The 16962-nt window shown below is 43.9% G+C and overlaps 1 protein-coding gene across 2 annotated transcripts in view; it reads left to right on the top strand.

The window, feature by feature from the left end:
* Positions 1–16962, top strand: part of ST8SIA1 (ST8 alpha-N-acetyl-neuraminide alpha-2,8-sialyltransferase 1) — a 113985-nt gene that overhangs the window by 38203 nt on the left and 58820 nt on the right. Inside the window, exon 2 of one of the 2 annotated variants that reach the window (XM_031443991.2) lies at positions 3976–4120. The exons of the other annotated variant lie outside the window; for it this stretch is intronic. Within the exon in view, the coding sequence (XP_031299851.1) occupies positions 3976–4120 (145 nt within the window). The remainder of the gene's footprint in view (positions 1–3975; positions 4121–16962) is intronic. 2 annotated transcript variants of the gene reach the window in all.

Genomic DNA, 16962 nt, shown 5'->3' with positions numbered 1-16962 from the left:
CCCATATTGCAGATGGCACTCTGATTGTTATGAATTTGCTATAACCCTTGGATTTTAAAAAGTGTCTGTACACGCTTGACACTTTCTACTTCCTTTTGAGTATTTGGTTTTCCCACTATCACAATTGTGTAATTGCCCTGATGATGATGCTGTAGGGACAGATGTGAATTTTAAGTCTGTCTAACCCATTTCACTAATCGTTAAACATATTTATTTTTTTAATCCAAATTAAGAGCCATTGCTTTTTTTTCTCTTTTAAAAAATACGTTGTTCATTTTTTAAATTTATTTGTAACACCTTCATTATAGTTTGATTCCTGTACAGTAAACTACACATGTTTCAGATCTACAATTTGATGAATTTTGATAGATGTGTACACCCATGAAAACACCCCCACATTTCCTCCCCAAGGTGCAAATTTCAAATCCCCAGTTTATCCCTTCCCACCTCTTTTACCCTCTGGTAACCATAAGTTTGTTCTCTGTGTCTGTGAGTCTTAAACAGACGTTTATTACCTAAAGAACGTGAACAAGTCTCATGGCCTGAGCTTCAGTTTCATTGTAAGTTCAGGATAATGTAATAAACTCTGTTTCCTTAGATTTTTTTTTCTTTTGAGGATGAAAAAAGGAAGCCAGTGTAAAAGTAGCATGGAAGTGGCCACACCAGAATGGGGGGCGGTTAGATGACTGTGACAGATTTTCCTTCTGAATTCTCTGTAGCACTTTGTGCTGGGTGGCAAGTTTAGCTTGGTTTGGAGGTGAGAGCTATGGTCTGGTTGGAAGTAGGTACAGACAAGAAGTAAAAAGGCTGGGAGCAGAATCACTCCCCCCGCCACTTCATTAATTATGTGACCCAAGTTACTGAAAAAGAACCCTGAATCTCTCTAGCTCCAAGGTCACTCACTGTGAGAATTGAGTGGGAAAAGATGTAGGAAGGCACCTTGTGTGTTGCCGGTGCTTGGCTGGTGCTTAGAAAGCATTTCTTCAGGGAAGAGAGAGGTAAGGGTGATTCCGAATGGTTCTGAGCAGGCAGCAGGCAGAGAGGAAAAAGCCCTTATACCGTCTCTTCAGATACGAGTTGGGAGTAATAGTAAGAATTCCGTGAATTATCTCTTAGGGTTACTGTAAGGGCTAAAAGTGGTAAGATACCACCAGAAATGGAATCATGCCTAAGACAATTCTCCTCATTTTTAAAGACAGCCTTAAGCCACGTCTAGTTCTGGTTTATGTTGGTTGACTACAGTGCCTAGGATGCTGCTTTGACAAAGTGCAGGCAGTTCATCATGAAACCTTCCTGCCTTGGTTCAGGCTGCTTTTTGGGTGATGAAACCCAGTAAGAATTAACCGAAGATGGAGGAGGAAGGGAAAGAGGTGCAGTAGGGAGAGATGGAAAGATGATGGAGGGGCAAGAAGTGACACACATCCTACCAACGTCGAGAGACAGCGGCCTTCTTCCCGAGCCCCTCTCCCCATCCTTTCTGTTGAAACCTTGGTGAAGGGGAACCCAACCAAAAAGCACCCGACAAAGCACCAGGTGGTGGGAGGAGCCCCAGGCCCTGACTCGGGTTATTCATCTCTGCGATGAGGCTGAACTTGCACTGTGTGCTCCACCTGTCTGTTCTCCGGGGATCTCGAAAACGGTGTCTGAGGCCGGTTCTGAAGCCCAGTCACATTCCTGGGTTACGGCAGAGCCACGGTTAGAAGCCAAGTACCGTTGCCTCCAAATCCTCATCCTCAGGTTCTGCATCCGAGGATTCAACTGGCGGTGTATCAAAAGTACTCACAAAAAATGAAAGATTCCAGAAAGTTCTAAAAAGCAAACCTTTTTGAATTTGCCGCACATTGGTAACTATTGACATGGTATTCACATTTGTATTTATAACTATTTACATAACACGTACATTGTATTAGCTGTGATAAGTAATCTAGAGGTGATTTAAGGTACCCAGGAGGGATTTGTAGATATCGGGCAAACACTGTGCCATTTTCTGTAAGGGACTTGAGCATCCGTGGGGTTTGGTGTCTGGCAGGGTAGGTCCTGGAACCAAATCCCACAGAGACCGAGCAGGACCGGACTCCAGTTCCCTGTCTCCTTTCAGCTCTCAGCTTGGGTACCACTGGTGGCCAAAGATGTCTGAGCAAGCAGGTCTTTGTGGGGGCGCCATCCAGACGTGGTTTATGCCAGTGGTTTGTTTTATTGGTCCTTCTAGAAGTGGGACTGGGGAATAAGCTCTTTCACTCCTGGAAGCTTGATGAGGACACGGAGTTGATTTCTCACAGGCTTTTAATTCAAGGAGATTGTGAAGATCGGCTTGTAGAACGGTAACAGGACCTACATGGGAGGGGCAAGCAGGGAAGCAGCCAGCCCAGAAGAGGGAGAAGACCCAGGATCCCCTGTGTTTCAGACACTGAGGGTGAGGAGCCCTTCGCCAAGTCCTGGTGCTCAGCCATGTCACACTCTGCTGAGAAGTCTAACAGGAGGAGAACCGGAAAGAACCGTGAGATTGACCCCCTGGAAGACAGGTTGCTTAGCCAGTGCCCAAACTCACATCCCTCATCTTGTTCTGTCTCTGTTTCAAAGGATTTCCCAGGGGTGGTTCCTTAATCGTGTCCTCGGTTTTGGCGGGGGGAGGGGGGTGCACCCTCTTTCGGGCCACATTGCGCATTCCCTGCTCCGTACAGCTTGTGCAAAGTCTCTGGTCCCTGAACTTAACCAGCTGATTATTAAAATCATCACGAAGGTGCATTTCTGCTGCGGCTGAAAAGCTCGACAGTCCAGAGTCTTAAAGTTAGCCATCCAGAGCCTTCTCTGCACCTGGAGAGTTAAATCAATCAATCCATGATTATAATGATTATTTTTGCCTTCGAACATATTTCAGCTGCCCGTGAGAGATGATGTTTTACTTTCTTTGTAAACATTATAGCGGTTTCAGGTGTACAGCATTATGCTCGGACATTTATATACACTACAAAGTAATCACCTCCACAAGTCTGGTTACCATCTATCACCACACAGTTGACTCCCTTGACCCATTTCACTCACTCTCCCACCACAATTTCCTTCCCTTCTGGTAACCACTAATCTGATCGCTGTACCTATGAGTTTGTTTTTGTTTTATTTTGTTTGTTTTGTTTTGTTTTGTTTTGTTTTGGATTCACATATGAGCAAAATCAGACAGTCTTTCTCTGTTTGACTTACCTCACTTAGCATAATACCTTCAAGTTTCATCCATGTTGTCGCAAATGGCAGGATTTCATTCTTTTTTATGGCTGAGTAGCATTCCGTTGTGCATCGATACCACATCTACTTTACCATTCATCCATGGATGGACACTTAAGTTGTTTTTCTATCTTGGCTATTGTGAATACAGTTGACCCCTTTGAACAGCATGGAATTGAACTGTGCAAGTTGACTTAAACATGGATTTTTTGTCAGTAAATACATACAGTACCACAACCATGGATGCAGAACCGCAGATACGGAGTGTCCACTGTGGGGGCTTGAGCGTCCGTGGAATTTGGTGTCTGAGGCAGGTCCTGGAACCAGTCCCTCGTGGATACCAAGGGACAACTGTGATGCTGCAGTGAACATAGGGGTGCACATGTCTTTTCAAATTAGGGTTCTTGTGCTCTTCTGATAAATACCCAGAATTGGGTCACATGAGAGTTCTACCCTTCATTTTATTTTATTTTTTTATTAATCTCCATACTGTTTTTCATGGTGGCTGCATCAATTTACAGTCCCATCAGCTGATGTATTTCTTTTTCTTAAATTTTTTAAAATTATGAAATATTCCAGTCATGCATTCTAATGTCTGGAAGAGTGAATTAATAGTCCTCTAATCACCATGGAGAGACAGATGCTTCTGTGAGCTGGCGCTGAGGTAAGGCTGCCCATCTCTGCGGGAAGGACAAGCGAATGAATCTGCTGCTCACTTAACCTGCTGTTCTCTTCTCTCTCTATTTTCTCTCCTAGGAAGCAGATGGAAGACTGCTGCGACCCCGCCCATCTCTTTGCTATGACTAAAATGAATTCCCCCATGGGGAAGAGCATGTGGTATGATGGGGAGTTTTTATACTCATTCACCATTGACAATTCAACTTATTCTCTCTTCCCCCAGGTTAGTATAGAGTTTATTGCCTTTCAATGTAGTTTCTTGTATGTCTCGCTGTCACGGGAAAAGGATCCTTGAGTTTGCTGGAATAACCAGATCTACTGCTTTTCATCATCTTTCTTCTCTTCTTAATGATAAATGCTTTCCTTTATACCTGTCATTTTTCCATGAAGAAATCACATAATGTTTTGATGCAGGGGCAGCAGTAGGGTAGGTATTACAGTGACAGATTTCCTAGCCCTTCTGATCTGAGTCATCTGAGACGGAAGGAAGCAAGCAGAGAAGGAAGGAACGTCAGGGAATTGTGGAATGCCAGTGTTTTGAGGTTGGCTGTGGGATGATCTTGAAGATTTGCGATACTGGAATGTTTTCTTAGGGCTGATGTTGCTCTCAGGGAATGGGGACCATATGGTCAGAAGTTGCTTCTTAGAGCTCTTGAATCTTAACCCCTGTGGTTAGACTCCTGCTATGAAGTGGAGGAGCAGTGGAGATGGAGAGAAAGAATTGAACCACTTTTGAAGTGGTCTAAATCAAGCTCTGCTTACTTAATGTTTTTCTTTGGGGTTTCCTGAGCATTGAAATCAAATGTTTTACTAAAATATTTCTGTGTAGCAAGTGGGGGAGGAAAAAAGGAAATCTTTATTTCTAGGGATATTGGAGAAGGGGATGGATCTTGGATGAAACTGACATTCTCTGAGGGAGAAATTGAGAAATGAATCTTGGCCTCCCAAATCTTCAAGCCACTCTTGGTTTGGCCAGATGATTGTGCAGAAAGAGAATCATGATCAGAGATGGAAAACAGGACTGAACCTTTCCTGTATCTGCATTAATAGCAAAGATTCTTCAAAGGAGGGATCCTATAATGTTTAAGGCACAGGTGTTACCAGATCCAAAGCCACACTCTCTTTGAAACAGTCCCTGTTTGCTAGTTCATCCTTAGGTATTTTAATCTAACTTACTGGTTTTAGAGTATAATGATAAGGTTTAAAATTTTTGTTTTAAAATAGGAAATAGAAGGGCTAATCCATGGTCAGCACCCTTGTGTTTTTCTCTCCTTCATTTTGTCCTTGGAAGGCTTCCTTGTGTCCAAGGAAATGACTGAGCATCAGAAAATGTAAGATTGAACTTCATCTCCATCTCTTACTAACTAAATGCCTTGCTAAGCCGCCTAACTCTTCTGAGACTCTGCTTTCTCATCTGTACGGTGGAGAGAGCATTACCTGTCCAGCGACCTCCCAGAGTCATGGTCAGGATCAGTTCGTGTAACACATGCCCAGGAACTTTGTAAACTACAGAGTGTTGTGGGCATGTTAGGTGTTCACATTGTCCTGGTTCATGTACTGCCTCTTCAGGCTGAGGAGTGAATATAATCTCATCAGTCGGAAATCTTCCTAGGTGTCTTCAGCAAAAGGATATTGCATGTTGGCCTTAGGCACTTGAAAACTCATTAAGGGAAGGGAGAGGTGGGGGTCAAGAGATGGCTCCTGGAATGACTTTGTCCAAGAACCTACGGCCGTAACTGTGGTTTAGGGATTAGAGAGCCCAGCTGCCTCTGTCATTAGCTTGGCCACAGCCACCTCCAACAGAAACAGGGTGAGGAAGATGGGTTCCAACTCCCCCCTCCTTCCAGATCTCCCTCAAGTGCATCTAATGGTTAAGATTAATTTGCATCCAGAACACGAGCTGCAAGGAAGTCCAGGAAGGGCAGTTTTTTAAAGCAATCAAGCTTCAACAGGAAGCTAACAAAAGGGTGGAATTGAGATTGAGTAAACCAATCCACAGTATCTTCTTTGTACAAAAACTGATGTCAACTCGCTATGAAATGAAGAGGAGATAAGGAAGCAATCTCCTTTTAACAGCTCATCAAATAGAAAGTGTTTAAAGAAATCCAAAATAAGATTTTTATAGATGAAGGCTCTCAGTCTTACTGACTTCCAACTTTGTGCTAAAAAATAGATTTGAAGAAAAGAGATGATTAAAGAAATACAAACTAGCCTCCCATCTTGTCTATAAGTTGCAGCAGTAAGATAGCAGGAAACATTTTCTTTTTAAAGGGTGTGCACATGAATTCTGTGTCTCGTGGTGCCAGCTGTAAGAACCTTCCCTGAATAATAAAGGAAAAATGCTTTTTTCTTGGAAAACGAAAGTCATGACATCATTTTGTTTGTTCACAGTCTTCCCACGGAGCTGAACCAGTTCAGTGAGTTAGACTTAAAAAGTTCCAGGTGTGTTTTTCTGCTGGGATTCTGAAATGACTAATTAAATTATCAGTTTGCATCAACACAAAGGGTGTATATTTCTTAGTGAAGTAGTTTCAGTTTGTCATCAGGAAGCTAAGCTGTCAGGTAGTCGTTAAGCTTCATGCGTGTTCCCCGTGGGAAGAAAGCTGGGTGTGCTGATTGGGCAGAAGTGCAGGTGAATGGGTTGGGCACCACTTTGTCAGCTGAATAAAGCTCCCCTCCTTTCCTTGCGTTTCAGCAAAATAATGCCAAATCACTCATTCTCCGACTCAGATGGATAATTTTATATCACACTTTTTAATTATGTACTTCAATATGTTTATCTTAATCATGCTTATATTTCTCCCCCAAATGCTCAATGTATGTTAACCATCACTTGTAGTGTTATTCCTTTGCCTGGTTTTATCCACTGCTTTTGTTGTCGTTGCTAAGATGCAATACAAGATTCTCTGTGTGATGTGAAAAGGTAGCGGGGTCCAGGAGGGCCTTATTGAGATGCTGTGTACTTTGAGATGTCCCATTGAACCTCCTTAATTATAGTTAGTTGCTTCTTATTTGACTCTCCCATGACTTCTCATAGCTTTATTGTCAGATTAATTCAATTCCGCCTCATATAGTGTTATTTACATCACTACTCATCTACGTACCACAGTTCTTATCAAGGTCTTTATCTGTTGATCTCCATACCAACTTGGGAGCTTTTGGGGGAACTCATTTTATGCCTTGTGCAGTGCTTCGCACTTAATACTAAAGATGCTTGTTTCCAGCTCCTCTTGTCAGTGTCCCACCTGGGCTGGACCACAGCAGCGCCCTTGCCTGAACTATACGATTCCAAGCAGGAGATTCTGATGCAACTGTTTCCAAAAGGCTCTATGAATGTATTTTGGTGAAATACATGTTGCATATTATCAGGCATGAAGGGCCGAATTTTAATCGATATGTAGGTTTTCTAGACTGCAGTGCGTGTGTGTGTGTGTGTGTGTGTGTGTGTATTGTGTGTTTGGAGGGGACAGTGTGATGGTAGGTGTTCCCACTTGGAGACTATTTGAGAGTACCTCCATTCCCTGGGTTGAGATTGCTCCTTCCTGCTCTGCCTGTCCTTTTTAAGCCTGCATGGTCCCATGTTTGTGGGTAACACCAAATAAATGCTATTTTGGCTTAAGGTACACTTACGGCCCCAAAGAGCATACGCTTCCTTGGAAATGAGTGAGGGAGTTACGGAATTTCAGAAACCACAAGTGTGCTGATATAATCTGAAAAATATTTCCTTTGGTGTAATAAAAACATGGTTGGCCCACCATTCTCTTACATGGTGCTGGATGGTCACGTGATGTACATCACAAACTAGACAAGCCCTTTTTCCTCAGAATATCCACCCAAGATCATGTGTAAATAATCACAAAACCTCATGAATGAATCTCAGACAGACACTCATTTCCTTCTCTTCTGGTCACCATAAGCTCCCTGATATGTCCACTTGGCCTGAATCCACAGTGCCCTTGGCCCGTGGGAATCCCAGCAGGACATTTTGAAGTAGTTTTGTCAAAATGGTTTTGTTAAAACGAAAATACACTTTTTTTTTTTCCTTCCCAGTGATGTGCTTAACAGAATCCTCTGAGTGCCTGGGCATCCCTGAGTCTCACAATGATTGTTTTTCTCCTAATGAAGCTTATTTAGATCATGCTATATAATCTATGGCATTAAGTTACTTTTTTACTTTCCAGTATGATTGGAATCATTTTCCAAACACATACCTTTTCAACGAGAGGGAAACAGGAGGCCAATGTTTGGCAGGCGTAGATTTCGCCAGGCCCATGTCGGTCCATGCTGTCAGGCTTGTGTTTGCCTGTTTTGTCACAGAGACCTGAGCCAGGGGCTAAACCAAGTGGGTTGCTCACTTACCTCAAACGATAATTAGGAATTAGGAGGTGAGTAGTTCAGGGATAGATGTCGCCTACACAGCGCCATCAAGCTCTCCACCTCCTGTCTTCCTGCTTGAACACCCTTGGCTCATGGCCAAGGAACCTCCCAGTTTTGAACCTGATCCTAGTAGGAGGAAGGAGGAAGCAAAAGAGGAAACATGGGCAGACACCTGCTGATGCGTCAGCGGTCGGGGCTGAATTGTGTGGGCGTGTCTAGCTGCAAGGGAGGCAGGAACCGTCAGTATTCCAGCTCTAGGCAGATGCACTCCGTGTGCTGACCTGAGCTGTCGGCCTCATTGCCTCCACACTGTAGCTCACTCTGTCCTCACAGCAACTCTCTGTGGTTGTTACCCTTGTCTTCATTTTATGAGTGAAACAGAGACTGAGAAAGGTTAAATAACTCATTCAAGGTTCCAGAGCTGGCAGGTGGAGATCTGGGATATGAAACCTGGCCTGTCTGATTCCAAAAGCTTTATTGTTTATTATCTTGTTTTGTTTTGTTTTTCTTAAAAAGACATGGGTTCTGGTGGATTCGTTGCTAATTTTTTTTTTCACTTAGTCACCTTGAAACCATTTAAAGTTTTTTTTTTTTTAACTTCCCTTATATGAATATTCTTAGAGGAAATGGAGACATTTCTTTTGCAGCTATTTGAGAGAAAAAAAAGTATACATGTGCAGGCTGAAGGACCCTACACAGTACTGGGGTTTCCCCTCTCAAACTAGTTTCCTATACAGCGTTTTAGTTTCCTTTTGAAACTGGCTTTCTGTGCAGCACTGTAGTTTCCCTTGGGCTTTGAGCTCCCCAGTGGCCCACTTTGGAAGGAGAAATAAGGCCAGTTATATGATATTGGTTTCAATCACATGGGTTCCTGGGCCCAGTTCCACCGTGTGTGCATGGAGGCTTCCCTACACCACCAAGCAATTCTCAGACACCAGCTGAGAGGGTCTTACAATTCAACTCAATTCTAACACTGCCTACATGGAGACAGCATCAGATTCCACAGGTTGAGGGCTCAGTCCCACTAGACCACCCTCCACTCTGGACATCAGTCACAAGCCCAGGTTACTACTGGTGCTTTTGACCGACCAGCCACAAATTGGAGGTTACAACAGCTCCCTCCAATTCAGGATGCCAATTGCAAGTCCAGATTGTTACCTGTTCTTTGACCAACTGGCTGTAAATCAGAGGTCCCCACACTCTCCTTCATGGCGTCTATTAATTCGCTAGAATGGCTCACAGAACTCAGGAAACCCGTTATACTCACTAGATTACTGGTTTACTACACGGGATAAATTAAAGGGTACAGGTCAACAGTCATGTGAAGAGAAACATAGGATGAGGTCCCCCAACAAAGGAACTTCTGTCCTCGTGGAGCTTGGGGCCCTGCATGGTGGCACATGGAAGAGTTCTGGTTCCCCAAGCTGGACGCGCTCTGAACCTCATCCTTCTGGTTTTTAATGGAGGTTTCATTTTGTAGGCACGACTGATTAATTAATCACTTGTTGGTGTTTGATTCAATCTCCAGCCCCTCTCCCATCCCTGGAGACCAGAGGGGTGGGACTGAAAGTTTCAATCTTATATTCATGGTTGGTTCCCTTGGCAACCAGCTCCCATCCTTAGGTGGTTTCCAGAAGTCACCTTCATTAACAGAAACCCAGTTGTGATGTAAAGGGGCTTTCTGTGAATAACAAGACACCTTTACTGCCTTTGTGGCTTGAAGGATTTTTCAGGAACTTGAGGGCAAGCGACCAAGTATTATAAAAGATGCTCCCTTTGCTCGTATTGCTTAGGAAATTCCAAGGGTTTGGGGAGCTGTGAGGCAAGAACTGGGGATGAAGACCAAATATGTATAAGAAACATATATATTTGATCATCAGAATGATGAGCAGACGTTTAGGACCCCAGACAAGTCACGTTTAACTGTCCTCAGCCTGAGTTTATACTTTTCAGTTCGGGACTAACAATACCTGGTGTTCATATTTCAGTGTTACTGTGAGAAACACAGTTGAAATGAGATTACAGATGTAAAAGTGCTTTGTAATGAATGCACTGTGCAAACGTATACTAATGTTGCTTTCACTATCTGTGTAAGCATTTACGTCAGATGAGCATTTCCTAGGCGTTTGGCTAATACAAAGAACCAGTGGGGGAAGAAAACACCACTAGAAAAGGGGTTGAATCAATTTTCCATGCTGGGCGTGGGGAGGAGAGATAAGTCTGTGGACTCTGGGATTTAGGGACATATAAAGTAGTAATGGAGACCACCTTAGACGCCGCTAGTTGTCCATTTGCATCTATAGTGGGATAATAATTATGCAGCGTGAAGTAAATTACTAATTTCTAGTGAATTAAGATTGTGTGTCTGCCCAATGGAATGGTAAGCACTAGTCCCTCCAGTTGTTCTGTAACTGAGTCGGTGAGGAGAGTGGATCATCACGGGACTTCCAAGCAATCTCTTTCCTCATAGGAAAGGAAAGCACATGATTAGGAGTGAGTTTCTCCACCAAGTAGCTGAAGGTAAACTGTAAGATGCCTTGTCTTTCGAACTTAGAAATAATTACAAATTAAGACCTTTCTTTAAAGAAGATTCACAGGTTGTCTGTGGTTGAGAACAAGATGAAAATGAGAGGTAAGGGATGTTCTGTCTTGCCACCTTGCGGACCTTTCTGAAGTATTTGACCAGTGTGTAAAATTTAGTACGAAGACTGATGATGGCTCAGGCTTGCAGCTTCCTGGAAACAATTGAAAAGGATGCATGACACCAGTTACCGCTGAGTCAGATCTCATCCCGCAGGTCTAATGGGAGTGATAGCTTTTTTCTGGAGGTGTTAATGTTCAGAGAAAAATTTTCTTCTGACAGGGTGTTTTCCCGCAGGGGGAAGAAAAACCCTGATGTATCCGTATTGGTTTTTCTTCAGTTGATTTCTTCATCTTGGCCCTTCTTACTGGCAAATGGCCAGCTGTAGAAAGACATTTCTGTCCTGTTTTGATTTGGTTTTGTTTCCTACCAGGAAGCCTCTGTTTCCTTTCTGCCCGGGATACACTTGTTTGCATTCCTTAACTCTATCAGTGATCTCTTAAATGCAGAAAGATCTGTTTGATTAACTTAGGGGGGAATGCCATATCAACACTGAATTTTCTCTGGCTTAGTTAATGTGATCAGAGAGTCAAAAGATACACATGAGTACAGAGAACATTTTCTTAATGTTTGTATCTGTTCAAACCAATTTACTCTCCTCTGCTAATTGCCCTGTAAAATTAGATCACATGGGAGATGGCACAATATTCTTGTCCTTGCTGGTGGCCTGACATACCTTCATCTGCAGGGTCAGAACTTCTGGGTAGACTTGCCCAACAGGATGGAGAAGGGGTGGGAGACGGGGACAGGAAAGGGGAGTGAACTTAGCTGCAGGGACTAAAAGGAAGTCCAGCCAGTAGACAGAAAGGATTATTAAGGTTCTCACCCTTGGTAACTGTTGGCAGGGACCAGAAGATAATGAGGAATAAAGTGATGTGCTAGGAGTGTGCAGAACTCAGAGAGGAAGAATAGGGGAAGGTGGAGCTCTACTCAGAGAGCCAGATCAAATGGTAATTGATTTCAAGTTCCAGCCACTAAGCTGAGGGGTTTGGCACCTGGCAGCTTCCAGGAGGTACTGGCCAGAGGACTGCAGGATCTCACCCTTCTAGAGACTTGGGAGCATTTAATCCCAGCAGGGACTCAAGGGAACGAGGTGGGAGTTTCTGTTACCGAGTCCAAACTCATTCTACTCGCTGCACGACAGGCCAGTAAATTGGGAAACGAGGTGTTGGGGCAAGGAATAATGACTTTATTTAGAAAGCCAGCAGACTGAGAAAATGGGTGCTAATGTCTTGGAGAACCATCTTCCCCAAGTCAGAATTCAAGCTTCTTTTATACTAAAAAGAAGAGGGGATGTGGTTGGTTGTTGCAAACTTGGTGTCAGAATCCTTTTTTCTTGCAGATGTCCACGTGGGTCAGGTCATGGTGTCCCTGTAAACTTCCAACAAAACAAATGTTATTTTCTCTTTTGCAAGTTTTTATCTTTATATGAATGGAAAGTGTTAATACCCTTAAAAGTCAGAGCCTTGAGAATGGGCTCTCCTGTGTATTTCAGGCTATAGGCAACATTCTTTTACAAAAGGCGCAGAACCAGCATGACTAAGCCCAGGAAACAGAGCACAGTTTAGAGCTAAAGGAGCAGATCTAATATGGAGTCAGATTTGTTCTTCTCTATTACATTTCCAGCATTGGGGTCAAAATTAGGAACTATCTTTGAGGACAAAGCAGAAGCACATTTCTGGAACTGAGTAGAAGCTGAGCACCAGGAATCTGGACGGGCAACCCAGGGCTATGTTTTGAAAAAAAGACAGAAGCCAAGATACCAGAACCACACCTCAAAGGCAGGATGGGAAGAATGCAGAGATAACCTGTTTGGTGATTCCCACAGTTTGGGGTGGCCACTCCCCAAATCATTTCCCAGAAGCCAGGATTGATGCACATTTCCCAGGGCTCAGGCTGAATCTGCAGTGGCCCTGATGTGGGTTCAGGACATATATAGTAGCTGAGAATTAAGCCTGATCAAGCAGGATTTTTTAGACAAATACGTTAGGTTCTTGCCTTCTCCTGTATCTCCCTCTGTGGAGGCTGATAGGACAGAGGGAACAGAAACTAAATGCAGGAGGGAGTCTGGGCAGATTGTTAATCCAGACAATATATTAGCAGTTTGTCAGAAAAATAGGGGAGACAAATGCGGTGGAGAAATTTAGGATCGATAGGGTGTGGGTCAAGATCTGCTGATCAAAATGGAAACAAAAGTGCTTTTTGAGGAGAACCAGCGTTTTATACTCTGAAAAGTATTATGCATAAAAATTTTCTTGCTAAATTTTCTTTTTTCTGTCTACCCAGACTCAGACTTTTAACTCTTTGCTAAGGAAAAAAAAAGGTCCTGAGAAAAAGGTGATAGCAAATTAAAGTCATTTAATAATCTTTTAACCTAAGGTGGGCTCCTGTTAATAAAGCACTACCCAACAGCTCCTTATAAAATGTATGATTATTTTGCTTAAATTTGTCTCTTTCTTACGGTTCAATCTACTCTGATTTTATATGCATTCGGGGTCTAATCTACTATTCAGATGATAGCGTTTTCACAAAGGATTGTTACTTCTGGAGCCATAAAGCTTATCCATTTCTTAATTGTATTTTCGTAGACTTTGACCGTAACACACAAGGTTATTAAGAACCGAAGTAACTATGGTTAGCGGTGCTTCCAGGTGCAAAGGGGGTGGTTGGAGGACTTTCTCAAACCGAAAGGCCAGCGACATAGGTATGAAGTTTGGAAACAGTTTAGTACTTCCATATGAGCTGTAAAATTTGGTTCAAATCGAGAATCACCACAATAAAATCAGAGGTGAGAGAAACTCTAAAATAAGGCTTTGATGCATCAGAAATTTCCTTTCAGATTTGTCAGACTCCTCATTGAAACGAATGTGCCCCGTGGCCAAGCAAAACTGTGCTTTCCTAAAATTTTGATGATTCTCTAAAATTAAATGTTCAGCCACTCATTTATCAAGCATTTATTTGCAACCACTGCTGTGTGCGAGGGACGGTGCTCGTTCCTGGGGAAGTAGTGGTCAGGAAAACAGACCCAGTCTCTCCCCTCACTGGGTGTCGTCTTCAGTGTCTCAGTTCCTTACCTTCTAGATGTTCAAAGTTAACCTCCCTCCCTCCCCACCCAGTTTCTCTTCTCTATTTCCTGCCTCGGGTGATGGTACTAAAACCTGCTCCATCACTTGAACTGGACAGCCTGGGTCTTCCATTTGAATCCATCCTTCATGCTAACCACTCTCCGAGTCCAGTTTCATTTGTAAATATCTGTTGAATCCATCCCCTCTTTTCTTACCTCTCTGCCACTGCAGCAGTTCAGGGTTGATCATCGACTATATGGACTCATTCAAGAACTTTCTGAAAAGTTTCACTCTTAGGAACTTGCCTCTCGGCCAACTTGCCACCCTGCTGCCAACGCTGTCATGATAAAATGTAAATCTGTTTCTGTAACTTGTCTCTCTCTTTTTTTTTTTTAATTGAAGTTCTGTCAATTACAATGTCATTTTCTGGCATTCAGCACAATGTCCCAGTTTTACAGATACATACATATATTCGTTTTCGTAAGTGTAACTTCTCTTAAGTCACTCTTCTGTGCCCACCGTGCAAACGGGAGCGAGCGGCCAGACCACACGCACCGAGGCTGCTGGAACAGTGTCCCTGGAGGAAACTCATGGAGAAGGACAAGTTAGCAGTGAGCAGAGGTTTTGCTGCCTTTTTCTATGACAAATGATTAGATTTGAGATGTTCTGAACTCCAGGAGACAGACCCTGGAACTGGGCTGGCATGTTAGATGTCTGATCAAGGGCGTCCTAACCTCCTCTCCAGTCTGATTCAAACACTGCGATACTCTAGTTCTAAGAGCCTTGGCTCTGGCTTGGTTTATCAGCTCAGTGTTTGTGGGTGATTGAAAGTCCTCTGTAGACATGATTGGCAGCTGGAAGATAAGCCTTACAAGTTGCAGGTGAATAACATAGTTGGCCAGAAAAGGGCCGATCCATCAGCTCATGGTTGGACAAGCGCTCGCCTCGTTCCTGGCCTGATGGCAGGGCTGGGCTCCCTGCCTCAGTATTGGCCATGATGGAGAGCTTTCAGCACCCGGCCAGCTCTGGTCTCCGTGGACCTTTACCAGAGGCCTCTTCCTTTTCTGGACTGCAGGGTATCCTATCCATCTTGGATGAGTTAATGCTGCCTGATTACCACCTACGAGATGAAGTTCAGCCTTCACAGGGGGCGCAGAGGCCTTCAATATCTGAACTCTCGGAGAGCGTAAGATAGTATAAGCTTATTAATAGCCATCCACCTTCTTTCCCCTGCTTATTACTTTATGCAGCTGGCCCTTGGTCCACATGGGTTTGAACTGCATGGGTCCATTTATACACAGATTTTTCCAATAGTAAACACCAAAGTTCTAGCCCACCCGCTGTTGGTTGAATCGTGGGTGCAGGACCGTGAATACGGAGGAACTACGTTGAGAAGGTCTGACTATGAGCTAACATGAGAATTTTTGACCGCTCAGAGAGTTGACGTCCCTAACCCCCCAGCACTGTTCAAGGTCAAATGAACTCTGGAATTACCATGTGGCTTGCGTTTCCCAAAGCAAGCTATGCTTTTTCATCTCCTCTTCACATTTGCATATGCTCTTCCCTCTGCCAGGAATAGTCTCCCTTTCCTCATCTGATGAATTTGTGTTTATCTTTCAAGATCCAGCCAGAGCATCTTCATGTCTGTATAACCCTAGTCTCTATTGCCTGCCATGTCAATGAAACATCTATCCCCACCCCCACTCCAAATTTGTATGTATCTCTGTTACTGTACTTTTGAATAACAATGATTGGTTCACATACTTCCTGCACACCAGACTTTTCAAGACCCTTGAGGGCGGCACCTAGATGGGGCCTGGCACATAGCATAGCAGGTGGTAAGTGAAAAGGAGCTGGACGAACATTGAATGGATGGCTTTTCTTCCAAAGCCTTTGCAACCGCATGACAGCAGCCTGATTCTTTTGGAAGGAGGTGCTGCCTGGGTGAGAACGACCCAGGATCATTCCCACGAAGGCAAGAGCGCTAGAAGAAGGGACTGGTGGGGGTTTAAGATAATGTATGGAGTGTGGGAGATGGGTCCACAGTCACCCTTTCAGTGCTCAGAATTTCGTCCTTGTCTTGAGATGAACACGATCCTGTGATTTAAAGTTGAGCCACAGTATTGGTGCTGGACGTTGATAGGGACTGAACTGTCAGGCAGGGCAGGCAGGGGAGTGAGGAATTCAAAACAAGCACCTCAAAAAAGACCTTGAAAAAGACCCGCCTTTCTCCTCATGGGCAAACAGAGGGTTCCCAGAAACGAGTGAAGATGCATACTTGGAAACTGGAAAATTCCATCCGTGGGGATACAGAAAAGCCCCTCCAGCCCCCTGCACAGACGCAGCTCCTTCGCTGTCCACAGAGGTCCTGTCCCTCTGTGCTGTTTCTTTACCTAATAAAAACTTGCCATGTGCAGTGGTCCCAGCGTCTGCTGTGAATTATTTCACCAAGGACCGTGGGCCATTGACCCCTTACCTGGGACAGACATGTCGTTGTTATGTTGTTTTGGTTTGTTTTGCTATTACTATTAATCACTTCTAAAACATTTCTCTTGAGAAATTGTTACTGGGTAGAGCTGCAGGACATTCTGATGTTTGTGAAGATTGTTTCTTTCTCTTTCTCATCGCTAGTCCTTCTTTTCCACCATTGCCTCTACTATCCTGTACCCGATGACAGTGGCCTCTTGCCTAGGATTCCACAGTACTCTCTTACTGGCCTTCTTGTACCTAATCTGGCCTCCTCTCCAGGCCATTTCCATGTTGCAGCCTGAGTTACTGTTTTAGAATGCCAATCGGATGATGCCATCGCATGGCTTAAAATCCTCGATTAGCTTCCCATTGATTTCAGGATAAGACAGACTTCTTAGGGCCCACAAGGCTCTGCCTGGTCTGGTCTCTGTCTGAGCCTCCTGCATCAATTTCCACGGCGTCCCCTCTCACCCTCTGCACATCACCTTCCTGGCCTTCTCTCAGCCCCTCCTA

The sequence above is a fragment of the Camelus dromedarius genome, chromosome 25 (assembly GCF_036321535.1).
Source record: "Camelus dromedarius isolate mCamDro1 chromosome 25, mCamDro1.pat, whole genome shotgun sequence".
NCBI classification, from domain to species: domain Eukaryota; kingdom Metazoa; phylum Chordata; class Mammalia; order Artiodactyla; family Camelidae; genus Camelus; species Camelus dromedarius.
Note: the sequence above shows the minus strand (reverse complement) of the source record. Positions and strands in the feature narration are given on the sequence as shown.